The sequence below is a fragment of the Mauremys reevesii genome, linkage group 1, assembly GCF_016161935.1.
Source record: "Mauremys reevesii isolate NIE-2019 linkage group 1, ASM1616193v1, whole genome shotgun sequence".
Classification (NCBI taxonomy): domain Eukaryota; kingdom Metazoa; phylum Chordata; order Testudines; family Geoemydidae; genus Mauremys; species Mauremys reevesii.
Genome location: NC_052623.1, coordinates 277778863 through 277805590, shown reverse-complemented (window position 1 = coordinate 277805590; position 26728 = coordinate 277778863). Strand labels below are relative to the sequence as shown.

The window sequence follows — 26728 nt, the reverse complement described above, 5'->3', positions numbered from 1 at the left end:
CGCGATCGGCTGAACTTGCAGACGCGGCAGGTAAACAAACTGGCCCAGCCCGCCAGAGTGCTTACCCTGGCAAGCTGCACGCCAAAGGTTGCCTTTCCCTGCCCTAGAACTTCCCCAAAATAATTCTTAGAGCATATCTTCTAGGAAATACATCTGATCTTGATTTAAGAATCGTCAGTGATGGAGAACCCACCATGACCCTTAGTAAATTGTTCCAATGTTTAATTACTCTCATAGTTAAAAAATTGCACCTTATTTCCAGTCTGACTTTGTCTAGCTTCAATTTCCAGCCATACGATCATGTTATATCTTTGTTGTCTCTGTTTGTAGAGCTTCATCATCTTTCACTTTGGTGCTTTGATATTTTTTAAGCCTTCATTTGTTGCCTCAGAAATTCGTTCTTTCTTTCCTTTGGCTGTTCTTTATTCTTTTTTAAAATGTCAGTCTCCACCTAGACTCCTCAGAGGAAGGAAGACCACTCAGCAACTTCAAACATTGTTCCGCAAAAAAATGTGTACTGGATCTGATCTGCAAATGTCATCCCAAGTACTCAGTGATGAGGGGAATGCGTCAAAGGCATTCTTGAGGCACCCTTCTGCAATACCAGAAAGTCCAGCACTTCAGAATACTTTGAAGGAGAAATCCTTGAAGTGAAAACCTAAATCTGCTAAGAACTGGGATTCTGCAGGTGCTGCCTATATCAGCACAGACGCAGCTCACTTCAAGGCCCAGCAGGGCAGTTTCACATCCCAATTATTCTGCCCTGTCCACCTTGAAGCTAGGAACTGATGCCCTCTTAGTCTTTATCCTTGAAGTAAGTAGTACTGAGCAGTTCATCTGACATTTATCATCTCCAAATAAGAAATGTCAGCAAGAAATGCAGGGAGAGAGAGCACTCACTTCCAAACCTCCAGCTCCAGGCAGCATTGCATGAAAACTTTCAGCATCCTCTCTTCAAATTCAGTATAGGAAGATGGAGGTAGGAATTCTGAGTGGCAATTTGTATTCAGGTGCCTCACCAGATCACAGATATTCATCTCTGAGGTTGCTTAGAAAGCTGCTGTATTGCTTTCCTCTTTCCTTGTATCAGGCGTTGTTGGAACTCTCAACACAGTTGGACCATTTTTTGTGTTTGAAACACCAGTCCTGGCAAAGGTACTCCTGGTTTCTCTTGTAGTGAGGATCACAGCACGGTCAGTGTCAGTGCCTTCTAATGCATTTGTATATACTCGAGAATCCATTATAATTTTGTCTGTCCAGCTATTTGTGAGGGTGTAGATTGATGTTCTGAGTGACAATAGTTACTATTTGAATTTAGAGGAGGATGAATACTCTTCTAACTCCAAATATATTTACACTGCAGAAGAGAAGTAAACTTCTCCATTACAAGTGCCAGGAAGTTGGAAAACTAGTGTATAAAGCTGTGAACTCGGTTTTGCATTAGTACAGGGAGCCTTTTCATCTGATAGTTAAGTACTGAAACCTTAGGTCGGTTATATTACAAATTTCTGGGTTCTAATGTAAGAACATAAGAACATAAGAATGGCCGTACCGGGTCAGACCAAGGTCCATCTAGCCCAGTATCTGTCTACCGACAGTGGCCAATGCCAGGTGCCCCAGAGGGAGTGAACCTAACAGGCAATGATCAAGTGATCTCTCTCCTGCCATCCATCTCCATCCTCTACCGAACAGAGGCTAGGGACACCATTCTTTACCCATCCTGGCTAATAGCCATTTATGGACTTAGCCACCATGAATTTATCCACTTCCCTTTTAAGGTCCAATAGAAGGCTGAGGGCCTACATTACACCAAGGTCACCCTTTTCCCCTTGGAATTTGAAGGCGATTTATACCTTTCTTCTTTGATATTTGTATTTTTGTATCTGAGCAGATTATTTCTTTTTCATGTGATTGGCCAATTTCTGTTTTGAGGAGCCTTCATTTCCTGCTAAAATCAGGGACTGACTGGAAGGTTACAAAGGTGGCTTTATGGATCCCAAATGTCATTTGACCAATAGAGGAGGTGACTTGCACTGCAACCCACTCCTGCTGCCCTTGTAAGGACCTTGGAGCTTGGAGGCTTCCATTTGTTTCATATTAGGGAGCACAAGACCCAGGAATAAGAATCCTGTGAAAAGGATGTCTTCAAAGTGTAGCTCCTCTGTCTCCTCTCTTCTTCCTTATTTATAAGTTGTTACTTCTGAGTAGCTCTGTTATGATTGCTTAGGGGATTACCTGCAAAAACAGATGTTTGGCATTGTGAAGATTCATAACTTAATTCTTTAATGGAGTCCTCCTCTGAAAACCCCTGTGCTTGTTAGTATGAACCTGGTTTCCAACCAGCTATCCTGTCCCCATTTGAATGTGGCTTTCTCAATTAAGTACAAAGAGAAAGGTGGTCTGAGATGACAAAGTCATATCTATTTAGAGTTTTAAAGAGAAGGACCCCATTATTCAATTACAGCCAGTATAGGAGTCAGAGTAGTGGCATGAAGTAGCCAGTCCACTCTACTTAGCTGGCAGGCTGCCCTTGAGGATCAATTACAGTTTACTGGAGACCTGTTGGATTAATCAGAGATGGAGTTTGTTACACGAAATCATCCTTGGTGATAGCAGTATAGATAATTGTGGTCTGGTCTGTGACTGAAACATAAGAGAGTAGTAACCTGGCCCAGCAGAAGGTGACATTTTTGGCCACTGGTGATATCTGATATTGCCGGAGGTATGTCTACACAGCAGTTAAACACTCACAGCTGGCCCACGTCAGCTGACTTGGGCTCCTGGGATTCAGACTATGGGGCTGTTTAACTGCAGTGTAGATGTTCAGGCTCGGGCTCCTGAATGTCTGCACCACAATTAAACAGCCTGCAGCCTGAATTCCACAAGCCCAAGTCAGCTGACATGGGCCAGCTGTGGGTGTTTAACTGCAGTGTATACCCCTAGAATACTTCTTTAGTAAGGCAGTTTTTCTTTTGCTTTTTCTCTCCCACCCCCAGTACATATGTCCTTATCTATTCCAACTATTGTAATTTTCTTGTACATTTCATGCTAGATCCATCTCATGCCAGAGGCTGTCTAGTCAGTTCTCTTCTTATTCCTGTGATATATGCCATAGTATGAAAAATATCTGTTTTTATTTCAGGATCCAGTAATTACTTAGTTTACGACTGCCTGACATGCTTTATTACTTTTGACATTTTTCTTTTCTGTCCTTTTCATTCATTTGTTCTAATCTAATGATTTTTCCATATTGTAATCCATTGAGTTTATTTAAAATACCAAATAGTTTTTTAAGACTGAACATCTTTCAACATCCAGTGATTTTCAACATTTTTCATATTAGCTGGAAAGTGGGACACATTTTACACCTCTTACGACCCTGTCAGAATACTTCAAAGGAATTCGTATGTTAGAACATTTTGATAAGTACTTATGTAGGAGGTAATTCATCCTAATGTAAATCCATTGTGATAAAAGCTTGAAACTTGATGGTTGACTTGTTTGCTCAAATCAATATTAATAATTACTTGGTTTTTAAATTCATAATGTTCATATTGTTTCAGGTGCATTTGAAAGAAAGAGCTCTTTAATGGCTAACGTAACTGGAATTTTTATTATTCATTTACTTGGTATAGCAGGTCTGTTGCCAGCTTTTAATGTGTAACTTTTGTCTCCTGCTGTTTGTTTAGAGCAAACACTTTGTTTAATATTTGGATCAAGTATAAGCCTCGACTGCCAGATTGGTATTACAGTGAAAAACTTCTGAAAGTTGGTGACCTCCTTATTCAGATCAAAGTAAGTCATATTAAATAGAAAAGATTCAACTCCCACGTCTGTGTTTCATTGTGTGTTTCTATGTTGGGGTAATATTTAATTATACTTTACTGGAAGCTGTTTTGAATATGAGATAAATTAATAAAAATAACTCTAATTGCAGTTGGTGCATTGTGGCCAGAGCTTATTACGCTGAGCGTAATTGTTTCACTGTTGCATTGTGCTCCCCCGTCTGTTTCTTGTGTCCACCTGTTGTCTTAAACATAAGATGCGAGACTAAAACTCTTTAAGGCAGGGCCCATCCTTTCGTTATGTATGTATAATGCTAGCACGGTGGGGCTGCAGTCTCTGACTGGGGCCTCTAGGCACTTTTTCAAAACAAATTAATAATAGTAAAAATAATGGACCTGTGTTAGTGAGTACACGTCTTTCGATGTCTGCTGAACAGGACCTCAAACCTTACCACATCCTTCCCCACGGGGTGTCCTTAAGAGGAGGCCCTGCCAACCCAGTTTATTGCCTGGGATTTTGAGGGTTAATTCCTAGCCAAGTTTCAGAGACGGTTCAAGAATGACTACTTACTCCTGGGGGAATTCTGCACCACTGCGTGCATGCATAATTAATGTGCCACGTATAATCTTTTCCCACAGAAAATAACTTCTGCTGGAAAGTATCAGAGGGGTAGCCGTGTTAGTCTGGTTCTGTAGAAGCAGCAAAGAATCCTGTGGCACCTTATAGACTAACAGAAGTTTTGCAGCATGAGCTTTCGTGGGTGAATACTCACTTCTTCGGATGCACTTGGGTGAATACCCACTTCTTCTTTCTGCTGGAAAGTTGCTGCAGTTCCACCTTTTGCCCACCAGGGACCACTGTGGCACTAAACTAGAGCAGTTGTTCCCAGGTGGGAGCAGCCCCAGCTGCCAATAGGGAAGGGAAGAGATTGCCTATCTGGTAGTGCTGTCCCTGTGGGGACAGGTCAGGAAACAGGGGATATGGGGGGACAGAGAGTGTGGGGCTGGGGGGATGTCACAGACTGGGTTTCCTAAGAGCTATTGGGGAAGGACCGACTGGGGCAAGGGCTGAATGGGAGTGGAGGTGCTTGGTCACATGGGGACAGGGAAGGGGCTGCAGGGTCATATGTGGGAAGGGGAATGGCTGAGGGGGCACAGAGACACATGACAAAAAACATTTTCTGAATCTTTTTCATTGTCTGTATTGTTACAGGCATACTTGCTGACAGGTATTTTGAAATACATTACCAAAATAATTGATACTGGTGTGATTATAGTGTGTTCATGTTGAGAAATAATATATGCAGAATTTTAAAATATTGTGTGCAGATTTTTTTAAATTTTTGGTGCAGAATTCCCCCAGGAGTAAGGCTGGAAGGTAATTACTTGCAACTGAACTTATATAGGACTAGAGGGTTTCACACTTCCGAGGCTGAGCTTCTTGCACATACTTTGCCTCCTTGCATCCCTCCAGTACCTCTCACAAGTTCCCTGCATGCCATCCCCTCTATTTCAAGGACTCCCTGCAACTTCCCCAATCTCCCCCTGACAGGTGTTTTGTGTATTCCCTATTCCTCACTCCTCCCATACCCGGGTCCCCCATTCCAGCAGCTCTGTGTGCACCCCTGTTTTCACATCCCCCACATGTCCTCCATTCTTCTCTAATCCCCATGGAAAGGGCTTAGTGTGTACCCCATTCTGCCCTTCTTCCCATGGCAGTGGCTACGTGTGCCTCATGCGAGATTCCCCCATTCTCTCCCTTCAGTGGTTCTGCATTCCCAATTTCTCCCTCCCACCTGTTCCAGGGTCTCTCTTTTTCTCCCCCATGGCAGAAGTTCTATCTACACCCATTCCCCCCAATTTTCCCTCCTCCCATAGCAGGATTCCCCATTTCCCCACCCCCGCATGATAGGGAGTCTGTGTGAACCTTCATTACCACCCCTCCAGGGTTGATTAATCAAAGCAGTTTAAATAACTGATTTTAATCATGATTAAAATCAGCAAGCAGGAAACCTGGATTTAAATAATTATTTTAATTATGTTTAGCATTTATACTTTAGTTATTTTCCTCAAGAAAGGTTGATATTAGTTGATTGGTAACTATTAAAATATGTTGACTTACAACAAATTTAACCTTTGCACTAAATGTGGTGCTTTTTTTGACTAACCAAGAGGATATACTGTATCTACATACATTTATTTAAATAATTATATAGCTTAACATACCTTTATTCAGATGCTTAATATTTACATTTTTGCTAAATTAGAAAATGGTGAATGATACATTTCTTATTAACTAGATGATGAGTAATTTTTTTTACTTGCAGTTTGTGCACAGCTCTGTTCAGCTGGAAATTCAATTTAAAATGCACAAAAGCAGCCTTTTAAAAATCGAATAAAACTACTTTATATGTTCTGGGTAAATAAGAAAATGTTTATCAAAACATGTCTTGCTTTTAAAACTAACTGATTTAATAAACAAAGGAAGTATTATCTGTAGTTAGTGAATTTAACTGATTGGGTCTGCTCACTATGTCCTTCAAGATTTTAGAACTAGTAGCATATATTCTCACATGTAGTTTTTATTCATAGATTGGAAAAGGGAAACAAGCTTTACTGTATTTTCAGTGCCTAATTGGTTTCTTAACTTTGAATGAACTAGTCATTGAACTGAACTAGTTGAATAAGCTGAAATTAAGAAAATATTAACAAGAAGTAACTACTGGCAAAAGCTGGTTTATCACTTTAATAAACTCTTGTTCCATGTGCTTAGCCAGTGACTCAAAACACTTACCTGATGGAACTTTCTTTAAAACTTGGCAACAAACATGTAGAATGTAATATTTTTTGCATTTAAGTTGCATTATTTTAATAGAGTATAATAAGTTTAGACTTCAATATAGATTGGATTATAAATAGGTTTAATTTTAAAAAGTAAACTTGTATTTAATTTAAAATTTAAAAAAATCTGATTTTTAATTTGTTTTTAAATTATTGATTTTAATCAACCCTGCCCTATTCCCCACCACCCATGCCAGGGGCTCTGTAGGCCACCTTTCCCACCATCCCCCCATGCTGGGGCTCTGTTCCCTATTTCCCCCTCCTGCCATATGAGGTTCCCCCAATTTTCCCCATCATAACAGAGTCCTCTATTCTCTCCCCCATGCCAGGGGGCCAGCCATGCAGGTCAGCTGTGGATGCATCTCACTGGTCAAGAGAAGGAGCATTGCCATGAAATTGGCCCATGTCTATATTGTGGTGGATTTGGCCTCAACCTATTCAATAAGAATGCGGACACTTTATCTCCTCATCGGCCTTACTAATGTCCCATCAATCTCCGGCAAGGACCAAGATCCTGTTTGGGTGATTTACACCCTATTGGAACCAGAGCTCATGACTATTCTAACTATCTTGTGATGCCTTTTAGTCTTTCAAGAACACTAACCACTCTTCAGCATTTTGTTAAAGACGTTTTTAGGGACACTTTAGATCAATTCCTCTGTGACCAAAACATTTGCCTAGTGCTGAAACATCTCTGTGAGCATGGGTTAAATGCAAAATTAGAAAAATGTGAGTTTGACCAGGAATTTCTAGGTTATATAGTCTCTCCAAGTGACACCAACATAGACTGTCAGAGAACTTGCAATCACGAACTGGGCAACCCCAAGAAATGTGCATGAAGTTCAACGTTTCCTTGGATTTTCAAATTTGTACTGATGTTTTATTAAGGATTTTGCAGAATTGGTGGTCCACTATGACTGCATTGCTCTGGAAGAATGTCTGATTTGCCTGGACACGGGAAGCTAAGTCTGTCTTTGACCTTTTAAAGGAGGCATTTATGTCAGCATCTATTCTTTTGCACTCAGATCCTGCAAAACCTTGTATAGTCGAGGTGGACACACCAATGTGGCAGTTAGAGCAGTACTATCACCATGCCAGACCCTGGAATCTACTCCATCCATGTGCATATTACTACCATAACTCACACTCGCATAGCAGAATTATGAGATGTGCAATACAAAGCTATTCACCAATAAAGCTGCCTTTGAAGATTGGCACCACCCTCTCAAGGGCATGCAATTTACAGTCCAACAATTTACAGATCATAAAAATTTGGAATATCTGCAGACCACAAAAAACCTGATCCAATGCTCTTTTTTCATCTCCAGATTTAACTTCGTTTTGACGTACTATCCGGGCATCGAGAGCAGCAAGCCCAATATACTCTCATAAGGGGGAATTACTAGGAGAAAGAGCTTGTAATTTTGCCAACACCTTAATACATAGGGATTTGCTGTCCCTCATTTGATTCTCATTATCTATTGACCCATTTGCAGCAGTCATGGTGACTCAGAATGCTGCCAGTGACCACCATCTAACTCCAACTTCCTGATCAAAGATGAGATCCTTTATTTTAAGGGCTGTATCTATGGCCACCCATGGCTTTAAGTACTTAAACTTTGTCATGATTCTCCTCTGGCTGGCTACTTTGGTGACTTTGAAACATGAGGACTAGTTTCTTGACATTTTTGGTGGCCGAAGATGCAGCCCTTCATCATAAGAACGTAAGAATGGCCATGCCGGGTCAGACCAATGGTCCATCTAAGCAAGTATCCTGTCTTCCCACAGTGGCCAGCTCCAGATGTTTCAGAAGGAATGTAGAGAACAGGGCAATTATCAAGTGATTTATCCACTATCATCCATCCCACAAACACCTTCTTTTCCTTTGCCTCCCCTCCCAGTTGCTGCCAACTCCCCATCCTAGACAAGCACCAATGCCTTCCCCTACCTTTATCATCTTCAAACCCTCATGCTATCCTTTTCCTCACAAATGCATGTTCTTGACTCTTTTCCATTGTCATCCACTGTGCTGCCACCAATAAACAAGTTCCAATCTCTTAGCAGACACCTTGATTCCAGGTGTCATCTATTCAGAAATTACGTAGCATTCTTATTAAGAGTTAGGCATCTGGAATGAGACCACTGCTCATAATGCTGACCAGTGTTGTCTCATTGTTTTCTTATGCTCTTTCTGTCTATATCTTAAATCCAGTGTCAGGTATTTGTCATGTTTCTGAATAAAAAAAGCCCCTGACTCATATTTGATTACTCCAAAGATTCTAATGCTTTCTGTGGATGACTTTATCACTGTAAACTACATTACAAAATGTTTTCCTGACTTTTCAGCATAGGCCTGGGTGAGTCTACTTCACCTCCAGTTATTGTTTTACATTGCCAATTGTTAAATGAGTGTAAAAAAGTATAATATACATTTTATAATTGCACAGAAAAATAAAATGCAAAATCTATGAATAACATATTCTTCACATTCCAGGAATATAAGCTAGCACTTTTACAGTGCTACGGACGGTATCTTCAGCAGTCCAGTTCAATAAACCTTGATGAGGTAATAGCAGATGTGAATCAATTTAAGTCCGTGTTTTTTCCAAATGGTTTTGGTGATAAAAGTGCTGCACTTACGGTAGGTATAAGCAAGAAAGAGTTTTAACAAAAATGTTAATGATTTCAAAATAAGAGGCCTTTATTAAGCTTCAACAAATGTGTATCAGACTGTTGCACTAACGAGAGGTAGATTTACTAATACCTGGAGCTCTTTAATCGTTCACATATCCAGAATAGGAAATAACACACATGTCTGCAGAGCTCCTTGCCACAAGATGTCATTGAGGTTAAAAAAGGATTCACAATTATATGAATGCTGAGAATATCCAGAGTTATATAATTAACAATTTAAAAAAAGTTTTGGAAGGGATATAACCCCTCATGCTTCAAGGCATAATCCAACCTCTAACTAATTGAGGTTAGGTAGATAATTTTCCTGTGGGCAGGTTATTCCATGACCAGGGTTTCTTCTCCAGAACAGCTGGTATAAACTACTGTCAAAGACAGGATATAGACCAAAGTTGATGACTGGTCGCTGATTGAATGTGTCAATTTTTGTGTTCCTACCTTATATGAAAACAAGGCAGTCAACACAATTAGAACTTTGTATTGTAATTTGTGCAGTATTTCTGTGTAAAAATACTACACCTAAGCTGCTTGATGACAAAGCAGCATCACACTACTATCAATATATTATTTTCTGGGTATTAAATAAAATAGACTGATTAATAGATATACATGGTCATTAGTTTCATCTGTAAATCATGAAAATTTGTAGGAAAGCCAAATGACCTCAGGGAAGGTGTAAACATTCCTTTGTGTTATCGCTACAAGAGACCAAGGGCTTGTGATAGGTCCTTTGGTATGAGTAAGGCAGGGCAAGGTGAGAGGAAGGCATCACAAAAATAATGCATTCTGTCCCAGCAGTGCCTCTGCTGCACCAGACACTAATGTGGGTATTTCAATTTCTCCCTGAGCTAGGATAACTGGGAAAGCACTTGTGATGATCAGGTACAGCTGACCTTAGTTATGGGTAAAGCCTTAAAAAGGGCCTTAGATTTTTTTTTTCTGGGAAGAGATGGAATGAGGTGATTTGCTTAGAATCCAGGACAGGGAGCTCTGGAAATATGAGATCTATTGTTTGTTTTGGTATTTAAAGACTGTTCAGCCTCAAGAAGGGAATGTGGTCAGAGATTTCATTAGTCTGTTTTATTTTGCTTTTTCGAGATAATTTTTAAAATAAGTCTAAAGTTCCAGAAATGGTTTCCTTTACTTAACTTGCTACGTGTTGAGTTTGTCCATCATCATGGACCTTGGAAATGCCACAGGATCTAATTTCAAGATGGAAGGTGCCTAAACTAGAATGCTTAGTCCATATAATATTGATGTATACAGAATTAGATCTTAGGCACTAATCTACTTTTGTCCCAAGTCCCAGTCCAGTGCCTTATTTATCCTCCCTTCCTACCATTCTGTCACGCAGGAGAATAGTGTATTAAACTTATTCTCTGCACGTGGATCTAATGGAAGCCATCTGCACAGCTTAATAACCCCTTCTCTATTCTCTAAGGGTATGTCTACACTACAAGACTATTTCGAATCAACTTAAGTCGAATTTGTGGAATCGACCTTATGAAGTCGAATTTGTGTATCCACACTAAAAACACTAATTCGACTGTGTGAGTCCACAGTAACGGGGCCAGCGTCGAATTTGGAAGCGGTGCACTGTGGGAAGCTATCCCACAGTTCCCGCACTCCCCGCTGCCCATTGGAATTCTGGGATTTCCCCCCAATGCCTGCTGGGGGAAAAAATGTGTCGAGGGTGGTTTTGGGTAACTGTCATCATTGAACTGTCAATCACACCCTCCCTCCCTCCCTCCCTCCCCGAAAGCGCCTGCGGGCAATCTGTTAGTGCACTTTTCTGCTCAGTGACAGCACGGGCACCACAGCACTGCGAGCACGGAGCCCGCGGCAGTTATGGCCGTTGTCAACTCCTCGCACTTTATCGTCCACCTCTTCCACAGTCAGCTGCTGAGAAATCGGGCTACTTTTCAATGGTGCTGCGAGCACTGGTGGACCATGGGGGATGTTTTACCAACATCAACGTCGGGTGGCCAGGCAAAGTTCATGACACGCGTGTTTTCAGGAACTCTGCTCTGTTTAGACGCCTGCTGGAAGGTAGTTTCTTCCCGGACCACAAAATAACTCTTGGGGATGTGCAGATGGCTATAGTGATCCTCGGGGACCCAGCCTACCCGCTAATGCCCTGCCTCGTGAAGCCCTATGCAGGCACCTTGCACAGCGACAAGGAACTCTTCAAGTACCAGCGAGCAGCGTGACCTGTGACTGTTCAGTTTCTTTACAGAGAAGCTGAACCTGCCCCTGTTTCTTTACCAAGTTACTGTTGACCAGAATCTGCAGTTACATACCCCGTCCACCCCGCTTCCCCCACTTCCAACAAACGTTTAAAAATAAAATACATGTTCCACTGTAACTTTACAAAGGTTTCTTTATTGATGACTTTGCATTAAAGGGTTGAAACTGGGACGCAGACTGTGCTGGGTAGGGTGTGCGGTGATGTAAAGACCACCTCTAAACTTGAGGAATGACAGGCTCCTGCTCCCAGAGCGGTCTGCAGTGCCGGACTGGTTGTTTCAACGGAGCCTGCCATCCCTCCTTTTTGGGACTCTGTGTGCGGGGGCTATGTGGCCTTGTGGCGGGGGAGGATGGATACAGATTCCTCTGCTGCGTGGCTCTGTGGTCCAGGATAGGGACCGTTGCATGAGATCTGTAACCCCCCCTCCCCCGCTACAAAGTCACGTACCCCCCCACCCACACAGAACCTGCAAACCACCTCCCATACTGACCAGGGTGCCTACTGACTGCACTGTGTGTGTGACCTGCTGCTGATCCTGCCCCCGTCTCTGTACCCTGCTAAAGGTGACTGTCCTATGCAATACCCTACCCCCTTCCCCACCCACCCCTTCAAACGCAGCGTTGTGTAAAAAAGCATGACGGAAACAGTAATTAACAGCAAAGTATTTTTAATAATTAACCAGACAGTCAGGGGATGAAACTGGGATTGGGGCTAGGGTGAATCAGGAAGGGAAGGAATTCTCAAAAATTACGGTATGAGAGCTTTTGGGTACTTGAGCACTCTGCTGGGGTGCAGTGACAGTTTTCACGGCCCCTGGCAAAACTCCTTCTGGTTACTTTGGGTGACGGGAGGTATGGGACTTTGTGGCGGGGAGGCGGTTGCAGATACACTGCGGGGGCTCTGGCCTCCTGGCTGCGGTCCTGCAGAACATCCACAAGGCGCCGGAGCGTGTCCGTCCAAGCAGCGTTTGAGTCGCCTGCTTGTCTTCCTCACGCCACCTCTCTTCCCGTTCGCTGTGTGAGCGCTGCTGCTGAGAGAGGGTCTCCCTCCACTGGCTCTGCTGGTCCGCCTCGTCTCAGGAGCAGCCCATAACTTCAGCGATCATCTTGTCCCGTGTCTTTCTCTTTCACCGCCTAATCTTTGCCAGCCTCTGTGAGGGGGATGCTGTGGCAGGTCTGGAGACAGTCGAAGCTGTGTGATGGGAAAGAGGGAGTGAATTCCTTGCAAAGATACATTTCTGCGAACAATGAACACAGTCTAGTCTGTGTCTGTGAACAACACCATGCACAGCACCTATCTCGTCCGCACTCCTGCAGCAGGCAATCTGGAAAGCATAAACTCTGCCCCTGTTCTACCCCATCGCAGTGTTCCCCGACCCTTGCACTTCTGGGTTGAGATCCCAGTGCGTGATGGTGCAAATTTCATTGTCGCGGGTGGTTCTGGGTAAATGTAGTCAGTCATTCCTTCCTCCGGGAAAGCAATGCCAGACAATCATTTTGAGCCCGTTTTCCCTGGATTGCCCTGGCATACGCCATAGCGTGGCAACCATGGAGCCTGTTTTGCCTTTTGTCACTGTCACCGTATGTGTACTAGATGCCGCGGACAGAGGCGATTCAGCAGTGCTACACAGCAGCATTCATTTGCTTTTGCATGACAGCAGAGATGGTTATCAGCCATATTGCACTTGTAAATTGGCAAGGTGATGACGGGTAGCTGTCCTATTGCACTACACCTTCTGCTGCTGTCATAAGAGCCCCTGGCTGAGATCGGCCGGGGGCACAAAAGACAAAACTGGGAATGACTCCCCGAGTCAATCCCTCCTTTATGGTATCTAAAAATAGAAACAGTCCCGCCTAGAATATGGGGCAACTGTACTAGGGTTTTAGTGTATCAGAGAACTACAGAGCACAGCCGCTCTGTGTCAGATCCCACAGGAATGACGAGCTGCATGCCATTCATGGGGGGTGCCCCTGCAACAACTCTACCTGTTGCTTCCCTCCTCCTCCAGCCTTCCTGGGCTACCGTTGTAGTGTCCCCCCATTTGTATGCTGAAGTAATAAGGAATGCAGGAATAAGAAACAGTGACTTGTTAGGGAAATGAAATGAGGGTAAGGCAGCCTCCAGCTGCTATGATAGTCCAGGCATTACAGAATCTTTTCTTTACACATGAAGGGCGGGGGCTGATGGAGCTCAGCCCCCTGTTGCTATGATGAAGACGGTTAGCAGGCCATCTACTTATGGGCTGATGATGAGGACAGGTAGCAGTCCTATTGCACTACATCATCTACCGCAAGGCTGATGATGAGGACGGGTACCAGTCGTTTTGCACCATCAGTCACCCATGAGGCGGGGGAGGGGGGGCGAGGATGCTGCCGTAGCGTGCCGCAGCATCGCGTCTACCAGCAGCATTCAGTACACATAGGGTGACATTTACAAGAGTCAAGAGACGATTTCTTTCCCTTTTCCTTCTGGGGGTGGGGGATGGCTGTACATTTACGAGCTATGCCCTGAACCACCGCGGACCCTGTGTTTGACCCTAGAAGCATTTGGAGCTCAGCCAAGAATGCAAATGATTTTAGGACACAGCGGGAACTGTGGGATAGCTTGCGTCCTCAGCCTCCCCCATCCCTCCTTCCCTCCATGAGCGTCCATTTGATTCTTTGGCTTCCCGTTACGCTTGTCATGCAGCAGCGTGCTGACTCTCTGCTACGCCGTCTTTCCGGAGATTTTTTTAAAATAATTTGGACCGGGCGTAACATTACGGCAATTTTCCTAATTAGATGCAGGAGTCGCCAAGCGAGATCACCCTGAGGAGGGTCACTGAAGGAGATAGAGAGCGCATGCTGCATGAAAGCCAGCACAAACCAGGGGCCTATGCAGCCGTGCTCGGGGAGGCAATGCTCCCTGAGTACCTCATGAAAGCCTGGCACGGAAAGGTGTGCTACCACGGAGCACCCAATAAGGCAGCTCTCCCCAGGAACCCCCTGCGGAGGCTTTTCGATTACCTCCAGGAGAGCTTCGTGGAGATCTCCCTGGAGGATTTCTGATTTATCCCCATATATATAGAGACCTCCTTTTCACATACTTCAGATTCCTGTTATATTAACAATAAAAGTTTACATGTTTAAAGCACTTACCGAGTGATCCTTCCCCTGATTCAGGGTCCGGGTTAACGGCCAGGGAGGGTTGGTAGGGGCTCTCCGTGAGGGTGATGAAGAGATCCTGGCTGTCAGGGAAACTAGCGTTGTAAGCGCTGTCGCCTGCCTCGTCCTCCACAAACCCTTCCTCATCTTCCCCATCCGCAAACATCGCGGAGGAACTGGCCGTCAACACTGTCCCATCGTCAGAGTCCATGGTCACTGGTGGGGCAGTGGTGGCAGGCTCCATAGCGTCCGTTTGCCGCTTTGATTTTTTGGTAGCCTTGTCTGGGGTCCTTGATTTTCACGCGGCACTGCGTTGCATCCCGCCTGTATCCTCTGTCTCTCATGGCTTTGGAGACCTTCTCGTAGGTCTTTGCATTCCATTTTTTGGAGCGCAGCTCCGAAAGCACAGACTCCTCGCCCCACACACCGATCAGATCCAAAACTTCCCGGTCAGTCTATGCTGGGTCCCTCTTTCTATTCAGAGATTACATGAACTTCTCTGCTGGAGAGCTCTGCATTGCTGCCGGTGCTGCTGAGATCGCCCCGATGTCCAACCACGAAATGAGATTCAAACTGTCCAGACAGGAAAAGGAATTCAAATTTTCCCGGGACTTTTCCTGTGTGGCTGGTCAGAACATCGAAGCTCGGACTGCTGTCCAGAGCGTCAACAGAGTGGTGCACTGTGGGATAGCTCCCGGAGCTACTAAGTTCGATTTGCATCCACACCTAGCCTAATTCGACATAGCCATGTCGAATTTAGTGCTACTCCCCTCGTCGGGGAGGAGTACAGAATTCGAACTAAAGAGCCCTCTATGTCGAATTAAATGGCTTCCTGGTGTGGACGGGTGCACGGTTAATTCGAATTAATGCTGCTAAATTTGAATTAAAGTCCTAGTGTAGACCAGGCCTTGGTCACTATCCCTGTAACTGTTATGGTATAACTCTGATATATGCTTTACTTTCGCATGTTTAATATTTTGTTGTGCTTTGCTAATGTGAAAACTGATAAATATAAATATTTTAAAAGACAGTATTTCTTATTTTACTTCTGTTCCCATACACTTTAGTTCCATGCTTTGCAAGGAAGGAATATTTGCATTTACCAGATGGTATGCATCAGTGATAGAAATCTCCAGAATCAAGAATCTCTGCAGATGTGTTTCAATATCTTGTCCTCCTTACGACTTATTATGCAGGTGGCTCTACCTCAGGAGCATTTGTGTTGGCTTATCTATAATGGTACGTTACATATTTCATTTATATTTTTCTGTCAAAGTATGCCTTGTAAAGGAAATCTCATACTTGTTCAGTAATGACAACAAAAAGACTGTGAGTGAAATTCTAGTTCCCTTTCAATCATAAGTATTTTTTCAACAATTAAATAATGATATTTTGAAATTCACAATGACTTTCAGTTTTCATTTTTCTACATGGTATTACTTTTTTGTGTTGGACATCTGTAAAAGAAATAACTTATTCATAGACCACAGTTGAGCAGTGTTTTGAGTGTACTCATATAATGAATTCTGACAGATCATAATGAAAGCATTTTTTAAATTAAATGCTGATATACGAACAAACTATAGAATTTTTTAGCTATAAAATGTACTCACAAATAGGGATTTTTTGTACAAAGAGGATTACATTTCTGAAGTGTAGGAAATAGGAAATAAACTTATGACTGTTTGAAACATAAAAACTTTGTGTGTGCTTTTTAAAAAAATAATATTCTGCAGCATTGGATTTAATGATAAAAATTCCTTTTAAAAATGGAAACTATTTTAGATTAAGAATTTGATTCCATCTGTATCTGATTAATATTGTCCACCATGTAAGTGTGTTGTTCATACTTGGCTTAATTTAGATCAGATGAACTGACTTGGGTATATAAAAAGAGACGTATCAAGAATTCTTAAAAGGTCATTCTGTTTTTTTCTCCCACCCAAAAGCATGGATTATTATTTTATGCGACTAGTGTAAGTTATTGTAATATAATATTGCGTATGAGAGAAAAGGCGCTTTTGAATTGGCGGTGAAGTGCTGGTATTTTCTTTCCTGTTTAGAGCTTTAATGGGGCTGGAGATTCCAACCACTCTTATCTGCTGAGACCACTCTTGGTCTCACCTCTCCCTTTCTGCCAAAGAAACACAATAAAATAATTAAAATATACGAATTTTCCATTCTGGGATCCCATTGCCAGTTCTGTGGACCAAATCCCTGTCTTGAGCATGGTTTTGGCCAGCATTAGCTCCTTCCAACTGGCTGAAATGAGGTTAGGGTAGAATCATAGAATCATAGACTTTAAGGTCAGAAGGGACCATTATGATCACCTACTCTGACCTCCTGCACAATGCAGGCCACAGAATCTCACCCACCCACTCCTGTATCAAACCTGTGTCTGAGCCATTGAAGTCCTCAAATCATGGTTTAAAGACTTCAAGGTGCAGAGAACCTTCTGGCAAGTGACCCGTGCCCTGCGCTGCAGAGGAAGGCGAAAAACCCCCAGGGCGTCTGCCAATCTGCCCCGGAGGAAAATTCCTTCCCAACCCCAAATATGGCGATCAGCTAAACCCTGAGCATGTGGGCAAGACTCACCAGCCAGACACCCAGGAAAGAATTCTCTGTAGTAACTCAGATCCCACCCCATCTAACATCCCATCAGAAGCCATTGGGCATATTTACCGTTAGTAGTCAAAGACGAATTAATTGCCAAAATTAGGCTATCCCACTCTGGCATTTCTCCTCCCAGGACTCTGCCCCTTCTTCTGGATAGAACATCTTTCTGTAGCTCCCTCAGCAACAGGAGGTTTGTGGCTCACTACACATCCGAGGCATATACCAATACCCTATTAATGGATGCTGTGGGGTGGCTTGTTGATAAAATGTCCTTCTAGTTGTGTTGATTGGCGTTTTGCTGCCTCTTTGCACTACAGGTGTCCTTTTCTACACAGAATATACACCCTGGAGTGTTTTATTGCTTGTCTAGCTTTTTGTGTACTCAGAACTTTGTTACACGTTACACTTACACAGTGGGATTTTCAAAAGTACTTTAGTGATTGAAGAGCACAAGTCCCATGAATTTTCCCATGAAAATTCTATCTCTAATAGTCACATCCCTTGATTTGACCTGTGATATTAAATATTTCTATTGGACATTTAAGACTTCAGTAATATATAATTTTTATGAGGCTGTTTTTCTACTTATTTTACAATGGACATTAACATTACACAAGAATTTGAATGGCTTCAACTTCTCTCATTATAAAATAATTATGTTAGAAGTTTTTTAATTTTTAAAACTATATTTTCAGTTGTTTTTCATCTTGAAATAAGAGACTTATTAACAATCCAAATACTAACAACAACATTTCAGTTAACTAGCATAACAGATCTGAAGTAGAAATGTTGGACTCATATCCATTTTTGTATAGATTTTAATTTATTTTTATTCTTCTAGGTACAATTTATATATACACCATATGCAGACGTTTGATGAGCCTAGGTCAGTCTGCTAAGGTATGGCAAGATAAACTGGAAGGTTTTTTATATTTGGTATTTCTAATATATTGTACAGCTATTAAGAATACTTTTAGCTTTACAGCAAACAGAATTTTACTGAAAAGAAGGAAATGCATTTGTATTTTGTCACATTGGGTAAATCTTATCTGACCAACTCCACTCTCCCTGGCAGTAGTAACACTGACCATCCTGGACAGTGGGGTAAAAGAGTTTGGTGTCCAGAGAGGCTTGTGTAGAAGGGCAGGAGAACATGAGTTCCCCCCAGCCTTCATGGACCTCTGTGGCATTCAACTGTGAGCATATGTCCCCACAATACCAGGCTGCTGGTCTTTGGGATTAGTCAGGCCTCTGTCGAGTGTTGCAGTAAGAGTCATCCAAGCCCCTTGAAGTTGTATTTAGTTCATTTTTAATTTAATAAACTATTTATTTCAAAAGCGAAGCACACTTTAACTGCACAACATTTTAATGATTTATCACGCCAATTCTTGGCTCCTAATATCTCGACACAAGGTAGTGATTCTAAAGTAGTCAATTATCAAAAAAGGGCTGCACAAGATTCTTATACTGTCTTTGTGAGGAAGGCAGACGGTAGAGCTTAGGGTTCTCAAGTCCTTAATAAGATATCCCTGATGGAGCCTCATTCCCACTGCATATTTTGGACCAGATCTTCAACTGGTATATATGATTATTGCTCCATTGAAGTCTGTTACATTGATTTACACCAGCTGAGAATGTGGCCTTTTGACTTCATTTTGATAAAAAATCTTTTAAAAATATCCATCATATAATACTGCTTACTTGTAAATTTGAATAAAACAGAATGCTTTAGACAAATGTTTGTATCCACATGAGACAAATACTACACTGTAACTCTGTCATCACTATAAATGCTTAAGTAAAGCAATGACTCTTAATGGCAAGCTGTTGTTAACTGAGATTAGGATAATTTATTATACCTTGTTATAGTTCCACTATTTAAAATAGAGTATAAATCAGCAAGCTGAGACATATTGGGCTGTTTGTTTATATGAATGGAATTATCCTTTTGCTGGTTTTTGTTAGAGCTGTAGTGACACCCTGTGGCTGAGTTTTGTTAATCATGAAAGTTTCTTTCATGTGAGTATCTCAGCTGGTATGCCCTGGACTTTATTTTTTTCACTTATCTAGATTTGAATTGGATTTCAATTTTCCCCCCACCTAGAGTAAACAGACACTGGACAATCCTAGATCCAATATTTTTTGTTGTTGACAGATGGTTATTTCAAAAAAAGAACAGGAGTACTTGTGGCACCTTAGAGACTAACAAATTTATTTGAGCATAAGCTTTCATGGGCTACAGCCCACTTCATCGGACGTGAAAGCTTACACTCAAATAAATTTGTTAGTCTCTAAGGTGCCACAAGTACTCCTGTTATTTTTGCGGTTACAGACTAACATGGCTGCTACTCTGAAACCTATGCTTATTTCAAGAGCAAGTGTATCCCTGTCAGGGACTGGAGAGTTTCAAAGGAAATTTTCCATTTTAACATCTTAGCACTGAAACTGGAAGTGACTTTGTATCTTTTTTCTATATGCCAGTGTAGCTCATATTATACATATAATGTGCTTCATGGTTTCTGGAGGAAGCACTGTCAGCTACATTCAGGACATGTATTTTCAGTTCAGTAATTTACAGAAGGCCTGAGTTTGTAAATTGACTTCATTTGGAAATGAGGGTGCTCAGCATCTCATAGAGCATCAGGCCCAAAGATAGTAGGAGAGGAAAATGCTGTCCAGTAGGGTGAAGTGTTGTTGTTCTGTAGAAATCAAGCTAGACCTGTCTTTTTAGCAAGGCTAATTATATCCAGAGGTCTTTGCTGTGAAGAGTAGGTTTGGAGAAGAGGATGAATTTCCCCAAACTGAAGGCCTGAACCTTCTACACCCACTGAGGACAGTGAAAGTAGAGTGTGCTCAGCACGTCATAAGAAGTGCTCAGTGCTTTGCGGAATCAGAGCCTAAAGGGCTTGATCTTGCATCTTTCAAGTGAATAGGAGTTTTTCAATTGACTTGAATGAGAGCAGGATCAAGCCCCAAATGAGGAAACAATTCAGTAGTGAACTGGGATTGTTTTGATATCTCAGGTCATAAAATGTCAGGTGAAGATGAAGAGAGACAAGGTGGGTGATGTAATACCTTTTATTGGATTAACTTCTGTTGATGAAAGAGACAAGCTTTTGAACTATGTAGAGTTCTTCTTCAGGTCTACAGATGAAAATGAACACAATTCTAGGTGGAAAAATTCATAAATGACTGAAAGTAAAATGAATGAAATATTAACTCTCTTTCTGTGATTTCTTGTTCTAATTTGCTCCGTTATGTAAGTCCATGTTTTTATGTGTATCTTTGAGCAATAGGAAATGCATGTCAATGCTTAATAATTTTCTCAGCCAACTGTTTCAATTTAATACTGTTAATACATTTTGAGCAGTTCTTTATAATGTTTTGTTTATAATTGGTTTTTCCCATCACAGGTGCTGGAATACCTATTGTGGGCCAGCATATGTATGGAATCATCAGTCCCACTTTTAGCTGTACACTATTTGACATGGAGAACCACCCTTTACACTGCAGTTTGTTATTGTTATTATGATTGCCAAGCCAGCATCCATGGAGAGGTAGCCTTATGTATCACTCTTATAATTTTATTTGTAACAATAAATGGCAAGCTGCATATTTATTTAAATATTACATTTTATTATTATATTTGCTTTTTATCTGGATTCAGAAATGTAGTTAGGCTACTACAGTATGTGTCTCTGTATAAATTGAACTAATCAATTCAAATTAAAGCACAGTAATACATTTTTAATATGTACATAAACATTCTAAGTGTTCAGGGCTCGACTGTGGCCAGCCCCTTAGCGGTTGCACAAAAGGAGAGAGAGCAAGGAGTTTCTCTCCCCTTGCATCTGTTGTACAGGAGCTGGCTATGATTCCAGTCTTTATTGTTCTCTGAACACAAAGATGAGGAGGTGGTGTGGCTATTATACTCTCCCTCTCATAGCAAGCAAAGCACAGAACCATAATATCAAGATAGATAAATCAACTCTTTATCCAATTTTTATGCTATATAGGTATTCGCTCGCCGTGGTCTGAGTAAAATTGATGAACTAAAGCAATTGGAAAGCATGAGTTCTTCACCACAAAATTCAGAAACAAAAAAAGTTTTTAGAGAGGCCACTATAAAGGTATAAACATGTCACAATTTATAAAAATTACAATACATACAGCAGAACAAGTAGAATACAGAATACAGTTTTTAATCACATGCTTCTCTTTGAGTCAGATGGCAGTAATGGTTTTCAAGAGAGCAGTATATGAATCCAGAAGAAAGCCCAAAGGATTTTTTCGACCAAAATTAAGGGTTAATCTAAAGGAAGCACAAAATGTAAGTTTAGAATTTTGTGTAAATCTTTTTCTTTTTGATCTGTATATTATTTATTTTTAGTAATGATATGACATAGCTTTGCTTAGCACACATCTTATGTGGGCATACAGCATTATCTGCAAACAGAATGATTTGTTTTCCCTTTCCAGCCTTATAAATAACATATTAACTTTACCATTAAGACTCGGAACCAACTTAAGGGAGTAATTTTAATAGGCAATATGGTCTATATTAGATCATTCAGGGTTCGTTTTCTTTAGTGGCTGTGTGTTATTTGTGCAGGATAAATGTTCTTGGCTGTACACTGCAAATAGCCACAACTCTACATTATTTAAAGATAATATAATTTTAAAAAATCTTGTTCAAATTCATCCCTGGTGTATGGCCCCTTGAATTTTCCCTACTGTGTTTAATTACATTAAAGATTCAGGGCCAGCTTCAACAAATTTTCGGTGGATTTTTGTGTTGCAGTACTCATCTCAAACCTTGAAAGATATATTTTTCAGAGATTCCTCACTCCCTCTTAGGATTCTGTGGCCTATATAAATGAGTGCAAAGTACAAAATAGCCTTTGATGGAAATAATTATTTTCCCCAACTCACATTCTATTGCCAACAATCTTAGCTGCCACAGCCAAGTGTTCTATTGGGAGAGGCCTTATAAATTAGTATAGAGAAACATTTCATAATATTAAATATTTTTGCATACTTGCTTTCTTTGGACAACTTCCAGACCTACTTTATTAGCTTTAATAGCTGCATTTATTTTTATACTATTATGTGTATTCATAATAGTTCCCCCATATACCTCAGAGAGTATCACTCTTCCTTCTGAGTCAGGTTTAAAGTCATTGGGTTCAAGACCTTTCCTAGAGACAAGATTCATACATTCATAGATTCTAAGACCAGAAGGGATTCTGTGATCATGAAGTCTGACCCCCTGCATAACACAGGCTATAGAACTTCCACTAACGCTGGTGCAGGGAGGTGTGATTTACAGTTCCTGGAGCTAGAGAAGCCCTTTACATGCGGGGGGTGATTCACCCCCCAGAAAGGCAGATAGTAATTCTGCTTTTTCCCTTTTGGTTTCATCGGGAGTTGGGGCAACTTTAATTCTTGCTAGGGCTACATAGCGTCTCTGCCAAATGGGGGAGAGGCTCTAACCAGCACATTCTCCAGCTACTCTCTTGCTGGTCAGTACTTTCCACTTATTGGTCTGCACTGGCACCACACAGCCCTCACTCAGGTAGGAAGAAGGTTGCAGTCACTTTGTATCATTGCAGCCTCCGCTGCTGGAAGGCTTTATGCTGTGGACCTGCGTCAGAGTTTTTGGTGGGGTAAACCTGTGGTTAATCTGGTCCTATGATTTCCATTCTTACTCATTACAAATATAGCAGTACCAAGAGGTGTAGGTAAGTGCTACACCATCATCCTCTGGGTGAGATGAGAGACAAGAGGTCTTTTCTGTCTGGGTTGAGAGGCTATCAAAGCAGAAGTTAGAAATCCTCTTGCATAACTCCCATTTCTGTCTCATCATTTATTCTGTCACTGTGTGAATTGTTGATGAGCTTTATTTACTTGCACAATCATTATCTAACTTATATATTCATAAAGTACTTTTGAGATAGCCTGAGAATGAAAGCATTATATTTGGTAAATCCCAGTCATATTCAAAATCAGAAGAATGTAATTTTTGCTGGAAAATAATATGCTATTAAATATTAATATCATTTGTACATACTATGTTATTGTTTCTTTACTAATAGAAAAAAGTATGATTATTAATCATTATTGGGGAAAAACAGGTGTATAAATAAGTTCCATCAGAGATAACATTATGAATTCATGGGATTTCTCAACTGATATTGCTTATAGTTAAGGTTATGATTATGTCACGGAGGTCAAAGGGTCATGGATTGTGTGACTTCCTTTGACCTCTGTGACATTTTCTGCCCGGGGCTGGAGCTCCCTGCCCTCACAGCTTTGAGCCCCCACTCTGGTGGGGGGACCCTGCAGCTGCCCAGCCCAGGGGAGCAGCGGGGGAACCCCCACAGCTGCCCAGCTGCAGGGGACCCTCCCCCCTGCAACTATCTAGACATGGTTGGCAGTAGGGGTCTTCCCGAAGCTGCCCAGCCATGGCAGGGGGACCCTGCAGCTGTCCAGCAGCATCAGTGTCCACTCCATAGCTCCCAGACACCTTTGAGGGAAGGAGACCTCGCAGCAGTCAACCTTTGTGAGTAGGGGGACCCCAGAGCTCCGATTCCCCAGAGCAGTAGGGACCCAGGAGCCCCAGCAAGAGTGGGTGCTGAACCCACCTCCCCATTTTTTCAGGGATATTTTTAGTGAAAGTCAGAGACAGGTCACAGGCCTCTGTGAATTTTTGTTTATTGCCAGTGACCTTTCCATGACTTTTTTTCAAAAAATATCCATGACAAAAACTTAGCCTTACTGTAGTTAATAGCAAAGCTATAACATCATCATCCTGCCACATTTCAGATGTGACCTGATTGCCCTGATCAAACTTTGTATGATACATTGGTATAAAAGAGTATCAAGGGCTTCAGTATCAGGTCATATGTGATTTCAGTCATGTATACACCTCTACCTCGATATAACGCTGTCCTCGGGAGCCAAAAAATCTTACCTCCATATAGGTGAAACTGCATTATATCGAACTTGATTTGATCCGCAGGAGCGTGCAGCCCTGCTCCCCCGGAGTGCTGCTTTACTGTGTTATATCAGAATTCGTGTTATATCAGGTGGCGTTATAATGGGGTAGAGGTGTACTTTCATATTAAACTTCTGAGTATATAGCACAATCCAGTTGATCCAAAGCTCACTTATCTGAAACCTCAGGTTGTATAAAACCAGGTCATGCTACAATTTTTTTTCAGGAGGGTATGGTTTGCATGTGTAAAGACTACCAGATTTCTCAAAGATTTGGCTCAGTAAAACTTAGCTGGTTTTAGGTGATGTCCTTCAGCAGGACTTGGGGAAGCAGGTGTACAGTTCTAATGTGGGTGTTGTTTCTGCAGACTTTGAAGTCTATGGTATGGGTCAGGAAATAATTCAGTTTACAATGTAATTCCCAAAGATTTCACATAACACTGTATCAGTTTCTGACTTTACTTAATGCCTGGTTTTAGAAGTGACTGATTGTTAGGAAATAATTTCTTAATAATTGTTTTAAAATGTGATATTTTTGTCCACTACTGTTTTCTTGGCCTTAGCAAACAGAGGTATTGAATTTTCATGTTGTTTGTTTTTACATGCTTTTATAGTTTGATTTTTTTTTCAATGTTGTGAACCCTAAATGTGATATCAGTGCCAAAAATATTTCTGCACATTTTGTAGATTTACTAATGTTGAGATAAATGGGAAAAATCTATAGGACAATATTTGCCTGCACTGGTTCACTTTTAAAGCCATTTTTGTGACATTTTAATATTATAAAACATGTGCAGTGTAGTATTCATAGTATGATAAGACAGAGAGCTTGTATTCATAGTATGATAAGACTTCGCTCATGGCAAACTGGGGTGTAAATCTACCCTGCACTAGTATGCCATGCACTCAGTGTCAGTGTGAACCCTGCTGCCATGAACTAAAAATTTTCTAGTGCCCTTTGATTTATCCAGCTTTGAAACAGCCATAGATCAGAGTGCACTAGGGAACTTTTAGTGCGCAGCAGCAGGGTCCACATGGACACTTAAGTGCACGGCAGGCTTTTGCAGGTAGTTTTATACCTCAGCTTGCGCGAATGAAACATTTGTGTAGAAAAGCCAGAATGTAGGAATATTTAGACTGGAATGCCTGATAAGAGTTTGATCCTGCAAGGTGCTGAGTGATCTGGTTCTGATCCAGCAAAGTATATAAGCACATGCTTAACTTTTAGTATGTGTGTAGTACTTTTGCCTCTTAATTTAACTTGGAAAATGAAAATAGACTGGCTCATTTTCAGTAATTTTCATTTTCTCCTTCACCCCTACAATGCTTAATTGGATTGCAAACACCACAGGGAACTGTTTACAGCTAAAACAGTATTGCTATCACTGCTGTGTATAGTTACCTTCCTCACCTCAGGCATTTATTTATTTAAATAAAACCTGTGTTTTGTGCATAAACTGTCAAGGGCTATACATAGGGGCAGGGTTCTGATGCATAAAGCCAGTTGCAGATTTGGGACTGTAATTATTTCCCCCATGTCGTGGAAAGAAAGATTGGGGATATAATAACTTAGCAACAAATGTTGGGTTTTTAAAATCCAATATAGTGTACTTGGAAAATTTTAAACCTGCATATGTAATTATAAGGAATTGTGTAAAAATATTTCTTGTCTTTGGTTTGGAATGAGGTTGCCAATAACATGTGGATTTACCCTCCTCCCTATAGAAATGGTTGCTCTTTCTTTTGAAAAGATAAGTAGCTACCTCTAAAGAGGTGGCCTGTTTGAAAAGATGGGTGTATAATTTATTTTACAATAAAAATACAATCCATCAGCATATAAATAGCTGAAATGCTGCCAGATATGGCACAAATTATTCCCTTTTTATCGGGTATACATCTTAGCTTACTTGAATTAAAGTGCCTAATTTGAAAATTAAAATAAAGGATGTGGCTCCACCAATGCAGGAAGGAAATTCCCCAATATTAGAATGGTTAGATGGTCCTGGAAACCTCACTGAAAGCTTTTTATTTGATAAAATGTCAAATAAATTATTGTAACTGGAGTGATGATGAGATGGAGCAGTTGACCATTAAATACTGGGTCTCCACTTCAGTGTTCCATACTTGGTAATGATTTTGACAAGGAAAGAACAGTCATGTAAACAAAGCAACATGAGATCAGTTTTATTATTTTATTTTATAGATTTATCATTATTTAGCAGCCAAACATAGTGCATATGGTTTTGTGTGTGTTGTCTTACGTTTTACATTATGTTGGTTGGAAAATGTACAGACCAAAGGAGCAACCTAATGGACTATAGCTTTAATCCTGTGGGGTGCTGATCACCGTCAATATTCACTGACTTCCTGTGAAGTGCTGAGAGTCCTCAGCACCCAGTGATCAAGCC

General features: G+C 41.3%; 1 protein-coding gene across 13 annotated transcripts in view; it reads left to right on the top strand.

The window, feature by feature from the left end:
- CFAP54 (cilia and flagella associated protein 54) overlaps nucleotides 1–26728 on the top strand; it is a 223036-nt gene that overhangs the window by 5957 nt on the left and 190351 nt on the right. For 11 of the 13 annotated variants that reach the window (XR_005592555.1, XR_005592556.1, XM_039519521.1 and 8 more), the window contains exons 2-8: nucleotides 3690–3795; nucleotides 9121–9267; nucleotides 15776–15947; nucleotides 18166–18224; nucleotides 20738–20881; nucleotides 21341–21454; nucleotides 21553–21654. Coding sequence is in view for 10 of the 13 variants with exons in the window: in XM_039519521.1 (XP_039375455.1) it covers nucleotides 3690–3795; nucleotides 9121–9267; nucleotides 15776–15947; nucleotides 18166–18224; nucleotides 20738–20881; nucleotides 21341–21454; nucleotides 21553–21654 (844 nt within the window). In the remaining 3 variants the exon portion in view is untranslated. Of the gene's footprint in view, nucleotides 1–3689; nucleotides 3796–9120; nucleotides 9268–15775; nucleotides 15948–18165; nucleotides 18225–20737; nucleotides 20882–21340; nucleotides 21455–21552; nucleotides 21655–23646; nucleotides 23887–26728 lie in introns of those variants that run through there. The other 2 variants (XM_039519530.1, XM_039519529.1) reach the window with 2 other exon arrangements.